The sequence below is a fragment of the Peromyscus leucopus genome, chromosome 23 (genome assembly GCF_004664715.2).
Source record: "Peromyscus leucopus breed LL Stock chromosome 23, UCI_PerLeu_2.1, whole genome shotgun sequence".
In the NCBI taxonomy this organism is placed as follows: domain Eukaryota; kingdom Metazoa; phylum Chordata; class Mammalia; order Rodentia; family Cricetidae; genus Peromyscus; species Peromyscus leucopus.
Genome location: NC_051082.1, coordinates 36775482 through 36787639, shown reverse-complemented (window position 1 = coordinate 36787639; position 12158 = coordinate 36775482). Strand labels below are relative to the sequence as shown.

Sequence of the window (12158 nt, the reverse complement as noted above, 5' to 3'; positions counted from 1 at the left end):
CCTACTAAAGTGACACTTTTTAGTTGCTCAGCTGGGTTGAGACCCTCAGACAGAATGCTCTCAACTTCTGCACACACCTTTTTGGAGACCTTTCCTACCCTCGTAATCATGTTCTTCCACGATCCACAAGCTCTGCCAGGAAATGTCTGAGGCCTTGGCTCCCTGTCTGCCAGCTAAGTAGAGATGTGTCCTGCCCCACAAAAGGCAGAGCCACCACCTGTTTCCTATTTTGCTCCCTTTCTTTCTTCCCTCTGTTTTTCCTCTCTTCCCCCAAATCTGGGCTCTGCTGTGCATCCTCTAAGTCCAAGAGTTTGGGGCCTGCCCGATAGCTCAGTGGTTAAAGAATCTTGCTGCCAAGCCTGATCACCTCAATTTCATCCCCAGCACCCACTAGCTGTAGGAGTGAACTGAGTCCGACAGTTCTTCTTTGACTTCTAACAGCGTGCAGTGGCACGTGCACATGCACACATGCACACACACACAACAAACAAACAAACAAACAAATAAATAAATAAAATGTAATAAAAATTAACTCCCAGGGCCCGCATTCTCCAGCAACCACCACCGACCTGCGGCAGGCAAGGGATTTTCTAGGGTGTGAGAAAAGGCGGGGTTACAAGATAGGTGGACTGGCCCGGCCATCTAAGGGCTCTACAGTCATCAAGTTTAAGAAAGGGGGACTAGAGGACACAGAGTGGCTGGATTGGTTGGTGGGCTAGAGGCACGGTGATCCCGCCCTACTGGTTGCCAAGGCCCAGCCTATCCCCGTCCAGGAGAATGTTGGTCTCCAAGTGCTTGAGAAGGGGGTGTCTCCAAGAGCTTGAGAAGGAGCAGGTGCAAGAGCTCGAGTAGGGCACTGTGAGGGTCCTCAAGGAATCCCCCTCCTAAGCATCTCTGGCTAGGTTGAACACAGCCACTGAAACAGGCCTCCCCCGGGGTGGTCCCGGCAAGGCAGCACGCGCACCTTCCTCGGAGGCGCGCCTCTTCTCTCAGCCCCCTCTGCGCGCTCCCGGCTGTGGCTCGAGCACGAGCGCGCGCATCCTGGGCTCTCCCCGCCCGCGGCTGAGGGGCGGGGCCGCGGCCAGGCTCCCCAGGCACTGTCGCCTGCAGCCCCCTCCCCTTGCCTTCTCGACGCTCCCCGCCACCGCGGCTCCTGCCCGGCCCCACCCCAGGCGACCCTGCGTGGAGCGGCTCGTGGCCAGAGGCGTAGGTGAGCGCGCGATGTGAGCAGGTGGAGCGGGCGGATCGCTGGCCTAGGGGACCGGGCTGGGGGAGGGGTCGGGCCGGGAAGCAGCTCTTTGTCTCCCGGAGCCCGTTCGCGGGCAACGAGGCCACTCTTTTTCTCCCTGCAGGTGCCTGGGGAACCTGAGGGAGGACGCTAGTGAATCCCATTCGGTGTGCACTCGGAGGCCCCTGAATCTGGAAGTCCTGTTTGGGGGACTGGTCATTTGGGTCTCCGAGAGGCGAGGCTACGGGTAGGGGCATGGATGTTGTCTTGTAAGAGGGCAGCGGGACGGGTGGGTGGGGGACCCGAACAGGGCGTCTCAGCTTTGGGGGATGGAGGTGGCGGTGGGACTTGAGGACAACACTGAGCAGCGGGGTTGGTGAGCGGGTGTGGTGGTTGGAAGGAAAGCAAATTGAGGCTCTGGAGGCTGAGGTTTAGGCACCCATGGGTGGCGATGCTGGAGGAAGCACGGGGAGGCGCCCGGATGGGTTATAGCGAGTGGTTCAGGAGCTGGGATGTTGATCCTTCTGTCTTCTTCATCAGGAGCAATATGGACAAGAGGGATAGGGTCAAGGCAGGAGCCGCCCCGCGGATGTCAGCTTCACGACCCCCTGGCCTTCCGACCCCTAGGCCTCCTCCTGCATCCCCTCGACCTCCTCCCCCTGTAACCACCGCAGCCCTTCGAGTCCTGGAAGCAAACGGAGCTATTGGGCGAAGGCCCCTGGTAGAGCGAGCCGCGGGCGTCGGCAAAGCGGCTCTTCCACAGACCGCTGTTCAAGGGGCACCAGCGCGCAGCGCGGGGACAGGTCCTCGCAGCCCAGGTACTCAGCTGCATTTGTGATTTCCATCTTGACACCGCTCACCTTCCCTCTTCCTTCTCGGATACTCCTCTTTTTCAGAAATACCATTGATTTTTGTCTTCTCCCCGAAGCCTCCAGGCCCCCAGCTTCTGTGAAAGGAGAGAGGGCCCCTATGAAGATCTCTGGCCAGGGTTCTATTTCTAGCCCCGGGCGGGCCAGCAGTGGGATCACCAGGTAACATGCTAATCCCCTAACTCCTTAATTCCCCAAGCAAGGTTTAGTTTAGCAATCTGGAACATTTGCTATTGCACAAGAATGGGCTGTGCTGGGAAGGCGGCTCACTGTGGTAAAGTGCTTGTTGCACAAATATGAGGACCCGAGTTTGAAACTCTAGCGCCCATGTCAAAGCCTGTCTCGGTGATGAGCCACTGTTACCTCAGCACTGGACGAGGAGGGGAGGTGGGGAGAGGTGGGTTCCTGGTCCTCGACGGAGGAAGTGCCGAGCTTCAGGTTCAGTGAGAGATCCTTACCCCTAAAATTTCCGGTTGTGGTGGCACTCAATGTTAATACCAGCCCTCAGAAGCCAGAGGCATATGGATCTCTGTGAGTTTGAGGCCAGCCTGGTCTACATAAATAAATAAAACAGAATCCAAAATAAGGCAGGGAAACGATCCGGCTAGATGCCAGTGTTTACCTCTGGCATCCACATGTGCATGCATGGGTGAGCACAACTGTACACACACGTGCACACTCAGGAACACTTGCAGATAATGGGTCAAATTGGGCAAAAGCCATTACTGGTTGGGTCACAGAAAGGCAAGCAGCTCCATTTCATAGTGGGGAAATGTGCATCTGGGAGTATCACCAACAGTTGGCATTCCTGTTCCCAGACCAGGCCCTGTTGTCCAGAAGGGACTCCAACCCCGACGAAGGAACCTGTGGTCCGGAGTAAAGCACCAGAGGCACCCAAAAGGAATGCTCTGAGCTCTGGGACACGAAAAGGTATGTGACCTGGAAACAAGCAGGCCTTTGATGCCGGCTGGCCTCGAGGTACCCATGTTTCTTTTGGACTTTGATGTCGTCTGCAGATTCTTTAGGACCCACCTCAGGAACCTCCTCCCCTGCCACCACTCGTCGGTCCAGGGCCCCAGCTACAGAGGTGGGAATTCCTCGATCAGTTCCCAGTGCCCGGCAGCGTTCCCTGACCACCGAGGCCCCCAGGAAACCTGTGAGCAGAGCTGCAGAACCCAGTGCTCCGGAGCTGAGCCCAGCCTTCAGGAGGCGCGCTGCCGCTGGTGGCAGCCTGCAGAAGCCGGCCTCCCGTTCCCTGAGCTCCAGCGCTGCCCCTCAGCTCTCCCCAGCCCGCTCTGGGGTCTCTCCGCGTGTAACCCCCCGGGCTCCCGCGCACACCTCGCAGCAGCTCAAGTCGAAAGGGCAGCAAGCTCTGCGCCCACCCCAGACCACAGTCCCGAGGAAGGACAGAACCTCCGCACAGAGCCTGCTTCCTGGTTCATCTTCAGTCACGCCCGCTCCACCTGCAGCCAGCACACCTCAGGCTTCCCCTGCTCAGGTCCCAGAGGATCCACTGAAGGCCACGCTCCCTCCCTCTCCACCCGTCACCCCACCTCTACCTGCCTCTTCACAGGCAACACCCCCCCATTCACAGGCCATAAACGGCCCACCATCACCTCCTCCACTTTCTCTGCAGAACCTCCCCTCTCCACCAGCCACGCCCCCTTTGCAAGCTCCACCCACAAGTCTGGGTACTGAAGAGGCCTCTGACTCACCCCCACCAAAGGCTGTGATCTCCCCATCGCTTTCACCCGGTGTACAGAGTATGCCCTGCAACCAGGCTCCTTCAGCTCCGCTCCCTCAGGAGACTCTCTTGGCCACGTCTTTCTCACCTACGCCTCTACCTCTAGCCATGCCTCCTCCACAAGTCCTTCCTTCTCCGCCAGTTTCTCCACAGAATCAGCCTGCTCCCCTGGTCACACCCTCTCTACCCACTCTGTCCACTGCGCCCCCTTTCCCGGACAACCTTTCTGTGTCTCCGCCCCTTCTCCAGGCCACGCCCTCTAATCTAACCACGCCGCCTTTGCAAGACCCTCTGTTTCTGGCCATTTCTCCTCCAGTTTCTTCCTCTCCCTCCTCCTCACCACCTCGGTGTGTCCCGCCCTCTTCCGCGGGCACGCCTCCCCGGAGGCTCCCACCATCTCTGATTTTGCCCACTTTCCAGGCCTCTCCGTTGACACCCTCACTGGCCTCATCGCCCCCGCAGGCCCCGCCTCCTCCTTCGGCCAAGGACCCACTCTCGGCCCCACTCTCTTTGGGCTCGCCCTCCCTGCAGGCCTCGCCTCCTTTCCTGCCTTCACCCCCTGGGCAGGCACACTCTCTACCCTCGCCTCCTTTGCAGGTGCCTTCTCTTGCTGCATATCCTTTGCCTGTTCCCTCGTCCCCGGCCTCACCCCCTCTGCCAGCTCTTCTCTCCCCTCCTGCCTCACCTCCTCTGGAGGGCACTCTTTCTCCCTCACCCTCACCTCCGTCTCCCTTGGCAACTACCCCACCAGAAGCCCCACCTTCCCTGGATTCACCCACTCCTCTGACTTCACCCCCTCCGCAGGCCCCCTCTTCTCTGGCCTTGCCCTCCCTGCAGGCTCCCTCCTCCGCACTGGCCACAGCCGCACCTCCCCTGCAGGTCCCAATCTTGGCTTTGCCTCCTCTAGAGACCCCTCCCTCTCCCCTGACCACGCCCCCTCCGCAGGCCTCTCCTGGCCTGACCTCGCCCCTTGTTCAGCCTCCTTCTCCTCCCGCCTCACCCCCACTGCAAGCCCCTCGTCGACCCCCGACCCCAGGCCCAGATGTCCCGATCTCAAGTCCACGGCTGACGCTGTCGCTGGCCCCTGCCCCGCCGCCGCCACCCTCGCGAAGCCCGTCCAGTACGCTGAGCGGCCCGGACCTGGCAGGCCACAGCAGCAGCGCCACGAGCACGCCGGAGGAGCTCCGTGGCTACGACAGCGGACCCGAGGGCTGCGCCACGGTCTCCCCGGCCGCGGACGCGGAGCTAGCGGCCTGCCACCCGGCCTCCTGGAGCCGAGGTCCTGCTCCACCGTTGGTAGTGCGCGGTGCTCCAGGTAAGGATTCTAGGCTCGGGGGCGGAGCCTCCCAAGGAGTCCTCAAGCCCCATATCTGGTCTTTTTTTTTTTTTTTTTTAAATTTAAAATTTATGCTTATTTTGTGTGTGTATATGTGCATGCGCGTGGAAGTATATTCTCTTTCTACCATGTGAGTTACGAGGATGGAACTGGAACTCAGGTCGTCATCTTGCAACCTCCTCTTGAAAAACGATTTACACACACACCACACACACACACACACACACACACACACCACACACACATGTGTGTGGCTCTGAGTTACAGGCGATTGTGAGCCACCCGAAATGCGTGCTTAGAACCGAACTCAGGTCCTTGCAAGAGCAGTTCTTATTCTTTACATCTGAGCCTCCGCTTCAGCCCCACATCAGTAAAATCATGTTAATTTATTTATTTTGTATGTGTTTGTATCTCTTTAAGGGTATGCACTCCTTTGGTGCACTTGTGGAAGTCAGCCAGCTTATAGAATTCAGTTCTCACCTTACCTGTGGGTTGAACTCAGGTATTTAGGCTTAGTGGCAAGTGCCTTACCCGCTGAACCATCTCTCCAGCCCTATTTATTTTTATTTTTCATTTTATTCTATGTGTACCAGTGCTTTACCTGAATGTATGTTTGTGCACCACGTATATGGTGCTGTGGACACCAGAAGAGTTTGTCAGATACCTGAAACTTGATTTACAGACCATTGTGAGCAGCCACGTGGGTGCGCAGGAATCGAACCTAGGTCTCCTGAAAGAGCAGCTAGTGTTCTTAACCACGGAATCATCTCTCCAGCCCCCTGCTGGTCCTTACATTTTCCCCCCACATCATGCATTGTATTTATTCACTTGCTCGAATTTGTGCGGGCTCCCGTGTTACAGTGCTGACGCGGAGGTCAGGCAACATCTTGTGGGAGTTGGTCTCCTCCTTCCCTATGCAGGCTCAAGGGATCAAACGCGGGTTGGCAGGCTTGGTGGCAAGCGCTCTTACCGGTTGAGCCAATCTCGCTGGTCCCCACTTCTGCTCTTACAGGAGTTCCCCTGCCGTGGCCTCCGGCTGCCTGCCCGGGTTCCTCTGACGGCCTGTGCACCATCTACGAAGCTGAAGGACCGGAGTCGGTGGCCCCTACCCCTGGATCCCTGGATGCGGAACCGGAGCCTGAGCCGAGGCCGGGCTCTGGCGGTGGGAAGACAAGTGCTGCAGCAGGCTCAGGAGCATCCTCGAGAAGCCCAAAGTCGGCTCGCCTCGGCGAGCTGCCGCTGGGGGCGCTGCAGGCAAGCGTCGTGCAGCACCTGCTGAGTCGGACGCTATTGCTAGCGGCAGCTGAGGGTGCGGCTGCAGGCAGTGAAGGTGGCTCAGGAGGCGCAGGGGTTGGTGGTGTCCCGGGGGGATCCCGGGCTCCGCTCAGCGACGCCGAATTGGGCCGCTGGGCCGAACTGCTGTCTCCCCTGGACGAGTCACGTGCCAGCATCACTTCGGTCACCAGCTTCTCCCCGGACGACGTGGCCTCCCCACAGGGTGATTGGACTGTAGTGGAAGTGGAGACTTTTCACTGAGCCAGCCTCCAGCCCCACTCACCATATGCATACCGCTTTAGAATCCACCCCTCCGGTTACACCTCTTTTGTCTTAGTCTCTGCTCCCACTTCCCGAGACAACTGGATGGATTGGTTTTTACCTCTAGAGTTCTGTCTTTGCGCCCAGGCTGTGCTCCTATCCTTCCTTGGCTTAAGCTTGGAATGCATCCACACCTAGGCCTAGGCCTTCCATTTGAGCTCCTCTTTGGCCTAAGTCACAGCCCTTCTCTAAGGAACCACACCACACAGAATGTTCAGTGGATGAATAGCCTCGCATCCCAATAGCCTCGTTTGCAGTAAAACCTGAGATACTGGCGCCTGTGTGCCATGGTGATGGGAGCCGGGAAAGAGCCAGACAGGTAGCTGATCAGTCAGTTTGAAGGGCCAGGCTACACCACACTCCTGGGTATGCCTGAGTAAATCGCAGTTCTGGCTGAACTGTGTGACTTTTCTACAGTAAGGGGGCTGGTGAGATGGTGCCTACAATGGTCTTGTGTTCTTTTGGTTCACACTTCTAATGAAAATGTTAGACCCAGGAAGGCCTGAGTGGATGAGCTGGTGACCAAACTGGAGAGCCACCAAAGCTCTTCTTACCCTGGATGTGGGGTAATTTGCACTCCTGGGTACCCCTTGCTACAGCCCCTTTGCCCTATGTGCATCCCTTCTCTCTCGTGCTTGAGGGTTGGGCCTGGAGGATGAACTTGAGTGGAGAGGAATGGTGAGTCCTTGACTTCCTCTGTTACTTCTCCCTCTGTGATGGGTTAGCTTGCTTGGGCTGAGGTGGGAGCCCCTACCCATTGTGGGTGGCATCATTCCCTGGCTGGGACCCTGGACTGTGTAAGCAGAGAGCTGGGCAGCAGCATACACTCACTGCTCTTTGTGACTAGCTGCTTCCAGTTCTCGTTGCCTTGATTTCCCACAGTGACAGACTGTGCCCTGAACTGTGAGCCAGAATAAATCCTTTCTCTCTCCCTTAAGCTGCTGTTGTCAAGGTATTCTATCACAGTTAAGGGAAATAAACGGAGACACTCTCTGTCTTCTTTCGCCAAGGAGGCTATAGTGTTAGGGCAGTAACTTCCCCAGGCTTGCAGAAAGAACTTCCAAAATGTAGGGCCACGTGGACTGACCTGGCTGTACCTTGTGGGGGAGGGGGCGGTGCAGAAGGACCCAGAAGTTGACACCATGCCATTCTACATATTGCATCTCAGGGGCATCCTTGCCTTGTCTCTTTACTCCAGACGACTTCTTGAATTCTCCTCAGTTACCATCTTTTAAGTCCCCCAATCAGAATTGCGTTCCACCTCCCAGCCATCAATCAACCTGTCTGTCCCTGGAGCCCATAACCCCAGGCAAGGTTCTCTCTCTCTCTCCCTCTCTCTCTTTCCAAGTGCCCCCCCCATGACATTTCCCCTTGTATGTTACTGCCCAAGACAAGATCTCCTGCTCGGCACTCACAGTGTGGGAGCCAAAATGGCAGTGCCCTGTGTTGGGCCACCTTACCTCACAGACAACTAAGTTCTCTGTCCTCATCCTGAAGCAGCCACCTCCTAGCTTATAGTCCAAAGAGAGAAGGCTCCTGTCTCAGATGAGCACTGCTACCTCTGTTGTTTAGGGCAAATGCTCTGGACTCTAGCACTGAGATTTGTGGCAAGCCAGAGATTACTTCTCTAGTTGTGCCCTGGAGGGAACCCCAGATATCCTGTTCCCAGATGTCAAGACAAGTCTAAGAGAAAAAAGCCCCCCTCCCACAAGACAGGTAGTTCTGGCTGGCCTGTAGTTCTGGAACTCCCTCTGTAGACCAGGTTGGCCTTTGAACTCAGATCCATCTGCCTCTGCCTTCCGAGTGCTGGGATTAAAGTTGCCGCCATGCCCAGCAAAAAGCTGACTGACACTTAACAATAGACAGCTAGGACCTCAAGGCCAACTTCTATGTGGACTTTTCCCTCATTGCCAGGCCCCAGATCAGTGAGCCAGCTTGGGGACAGCAGTGTGTGGATGATTAGTGATCCCCTGGGAGCAGTAGGTACAGTGACAGATGAGCATCAGTGTTAGATCTGTGTGATTGGAATGAATGGGAGCATTTGTAGGGGACTCAGCTATTCTGACATGGAATCAATGTTGTCTCCAGTTGCTCAGTGCCATCGGGCAGTAAAAAGTTGTCTTAGTGTCCTTGGCTATACTGCCTCCACCTCGTGAGCTGGAGCTAACCCTGGTCACCCTTTTCCCAGACAACCCTCCAACGCAATGTCCCCATTGCCTGACTCAGTTTGGCATTTGATGCACTGGCCTGGTTACTGGTCCTCAGTGGGGATTTCCCATTCAATAGGCTCTCTTCTCAGCCTTTTCCACAGGCCCCACACTGCCCTCAGTTTAAGCCAAACTCAGATCTTAAGTGGAGCACTCACACTCACCATCTTCCTGGTCTCACCACACACCAAGATCTGTTCCTTCTTCCAGGATAGTCTGGCTCCTCCCCAGACAATGACTCCTTCTCTCCCCATTAGTTCCCATGCATCTGGCCTCTGTGCTTTTGCCCTCAGAGAAACCCCTCACATTGCCTCCTCCAGGAAGCTGTTTTGATTGTCCTGCCCTGGTTGCCTATTTTGGCATTACATTAATGGCAGTTCACTCGCTAACCCTCAGTACCCATTCCCATGACAGTAGAGACTCCACAGAGGCGAGCACAGGGCAGAACACTTCATTGACCCCCAGAGTCTCTGCTGAATGGATGCCACTGGGCCCAGCTTTTCCTGAAGCTGGTTTGAATCCTCTCTCGACCCCTGTGCCCTCTCACACCGACTAGCCACTGCATTCATTCATCTTTGAACTTCCAGAACACAAGGATGGGGGTCAGCACCTTCTTGCTGTGATTATCCCAGGCCTTTGGCTTGTTCCACTCAGGGTCCCTTTTGACTGTGTAAATACACTTTATTTTCCATCTTTCCTGCCTGGGAGACATGGAGTGTGAACAGGCAGTGTGCAAAATGGTGGTGGGCAGTGTGGAAGGGCACGTGAGGGGCACCTAGGAGGGCCTCCTCAAGGTACCCTGCCCCGGCCCCCAGGCTTTTTAACACTTAAAGAGTGGGCCACCAGGAATGGAGACTGAGCTGGGGGCCTACCCAGGAAGCACCCAGGGATTGCTTGGGACACCACCCTACCTGAGGCTCTAGGAGCACTGAGAGGGGGTCAGTCCCCAGGGTCCCAAGATGCAGGGGTGAAGGATAAAGGAGCCTGGGGCCTCGATGGACTTTGGCACCGTTCTCAACTCTGACTGGGCAGAGGCCACAGAAACACTTCACGGAGAAAAGGGAGGTAACTCTGACTGGGAAACTGGCCAGAAGTGGGGCTAGGGACACAGGAACAAGGAGGCTGAGAACTCCTAAGGAAGGGGTTCTCTTCAACAGCCAGCCAACATGTGGGATATTAGTACTCTCCAGAGGAAGATGGGGCTCTGGGGAAAAGGGTCTCTTCTTTGCAGCTTCTGTAGCCCTAGAGAGTGGGGAGACACTGCCCAGGCCGGAGCGGGTTCTCACTGACCACTCACACCTGTGGTGACCCTGCACACAGGATGGGGGGGACTTTGGTTTCTGCTGCAGGGGCCATGATGCCTGCACCAGGCAGAAACGCCCAGCCTGGCCATCTGACCCTGGTGGCAAGGGACTGGCTGTTCAAAATCACCGTGTCCAGGGAGCCTGTCCTGGGGTGCTAATATGAAGTCCAAGTTGCCCCTCCTTCCTCCAACCCTCTGCGGCTCCTGGGCCCCACCCAGCAGGGCCACCCTTGTCCCAAAGGGAAGCTGGCTGGGAGGAGGAAGCTTCCTGTTTAGCAAGTCCTGGGACCTCTGCACTTTCGGCCCTTGTCCATATTAGGAGAGCAACACCCTCCAGGTAACTGACCCAGGCACCCCCTGAACTCAGGAGGGCCTGGACCGTATGGACCAAAACAGGTAAACACTGCTACGTAGGACAGGCCTGCCACAAGGCCCTGCGCTCTGTGCCGCCTCCTCCTCCTGGCCCGTGGTTGGCAGGAGCCGCAGAGGCACAGAATTGTTTAGTACTGCGGAGCAGCAAGGTCACTGACTGCTGCCCTCTCCTCCCGGCAAGCAGTGGTCGCGGCCTCCAGGCTCCCAGTGAGTGGCCCCCAGCCTCAGTTGTCCAGGCCTTGGTTGCTATAAGACGTTGCCAGCTCGTCTGCGTCGCTGTCTGAGCTACCTTCACTGTCTTTGGCTGGCCTTTCCAGATGTCGGAAGAAGCGTGCGTCCCGGGGCGACAGAGGGTAGAGTGGGTCCTGCAGGGCTGCACCCACGCCCACACCCACGCCCAGCAGCTCTTCATCAGAAGATGGTAGAGAGTCCTCATCCAGGTGCCGTGTCAGGCTAAGCCCATCGAAAGCCAGCGGGTCCTCGAAGGTTGGTGGGCCTTTCAGCAGTCGCACCTGGGGTGCGCGGGGGTGGGGTGGGGTGGGGGGCACCCGCGCGTTGGAGATGTAGACTGATGTACCCACACAGAAGCCCGGCCATCAGGCGCCCTCCTCCCTTGCCCGCCTAGCTTCATTCTTAATCTGGGTCCCTGCACCAGAGTCTGGCCTGTCGCCAGCATCCCTTGTTCTCACCTCAGCCTTCAGCTCCTCGATCTGGTCCTTCAGCTCGCGGATGTACTGCGACGAATCTGAGTGGTTCAGCTGGCCCTGGATGCGACCCTCCTCCCTCTGCCGGTAAGGCCGGAGTACTGGCAGTCAGAGCATGGCCAGCCCAGGGGGACCACCATCCTCCCAGCTCCTGCGGCTCACCTGGATCTCCAGCTCTGCGATGCGCTGCCTCATCTCCGCCACCGCGGCCATGCTGTCTGCCTCCCGAAGGCGCACCGCCATCACTTCCTCCTTGCTCTGAAATGGGGGGTGGGTGTGGGGGTGGTACAGAGGTTGGGTTAAGGAGGTGGCTAGGTCCCAGGTGGGGTCGTGGGGTCCGGGCAGGGGCTGTACCTTGCACTCAGCCTCTGCCTGCTTTCGGCGGCTTTCGCTGAGTTGAGTCTGGAGTCCCTTGTTCTGTGCCGCTAGGTACTGCAGCTTTTCCTGCAGAGCCGCACGTTCCGCCTCCACACGGTTCAGCAGGTTGCGGTGGATGTTGTCCTGGAAAGGAGGATCAGAGGGCACAGCAACAGGAGGCGGGGGTCACGGTTTGGTTAAGAGGTCCGCTGTGGCGGTCACTGTCCCCGCGTAGGCATGGCCTACCTGCGTCTCCAGTTCCACGACTCGCTGCCGCCATTCGCGGCCATCGGCCAGGGCCTGTGCCTCGCGTAAACGCACAGTCATGAGCTCATCCTGCAGCTCGCCCAGGACCAGTTTCCGCGGGGACTCCTTCCAGCGGCCACCGCGGGAAAGATGGGCCTAAAAGGGTGGGGTGGGGTGGGGGGGGGTGGGGTGGGGT

At 57.5% G+C, this 12158-nt stretch overlaps 2 protein-coding genes across 6 annotated transcripts in view; one reads left to right on the top strand and one right to left on the bottom strand.

Annotated features, from left to right (window-relative positions):
• The first annotated feature begins 790 nt into the window (after positions 1 to 790).
• On the top strand, positions 791 to 7710 carry Prr36 (proline rich 36). Its single transcript, XM_028860700.2, is given in 8 exon segments — positions 791 to 1210; positions 1353 to 1475; positions 1769 to 2046; positions 2157 to 2259; positions 2916 to 2944; positions 2947 to 3027; positions 3114 to 5156; positions 6190 to 7710. Coding segments are annotated over 6 exon segments (3051 nt in total). The 5' UTR covers positions 791 to 1210; positions 1353 to 1475; positions 1769 to 1775; the 3' UTR covers positions 6714 to 7710.
• Evi5l (ecotropic viral integration site 5 like) overlaps positions 6599 to 12158 on the bottom strand; it is a 43582-nt gene continuing 38022 nt past the window's right edge. For 4 of the 5 annotated variants that reach the window (XM_037198420.1, XM_037198421.1, XM_028860702.2 and 1 more), the window contains 5 exons: positions 11963 to 12118; positions 11714 to 11860; positions 11522 to 11617; positions 11345 to 11440; positions 9641 to 11167 (listed from right to left, as the gene is read on the bottom strand). In XM_037198420.1, the coding sequence (XP_037054315.1) occupies positions 10880 to 11167; positions 11345 to 11440; positions 11522 to 11617; positions 11714 to 11860; positions 11963 to 12118 (783 nt within the window). In that variant the 3' untranslated portion in view covers positions 9641 to 10879. Of the gene's footprint in view, positions 6685 to 9640; positions 11168 to 11344; positions 11441 to 11521; positions 11618 to 11713; positions 11861 to 11962; positions 12119 to 12158 lie in introns of those variants that run through there. The other variant, XM_037198422.1, reaches the window with a different exon arrangement.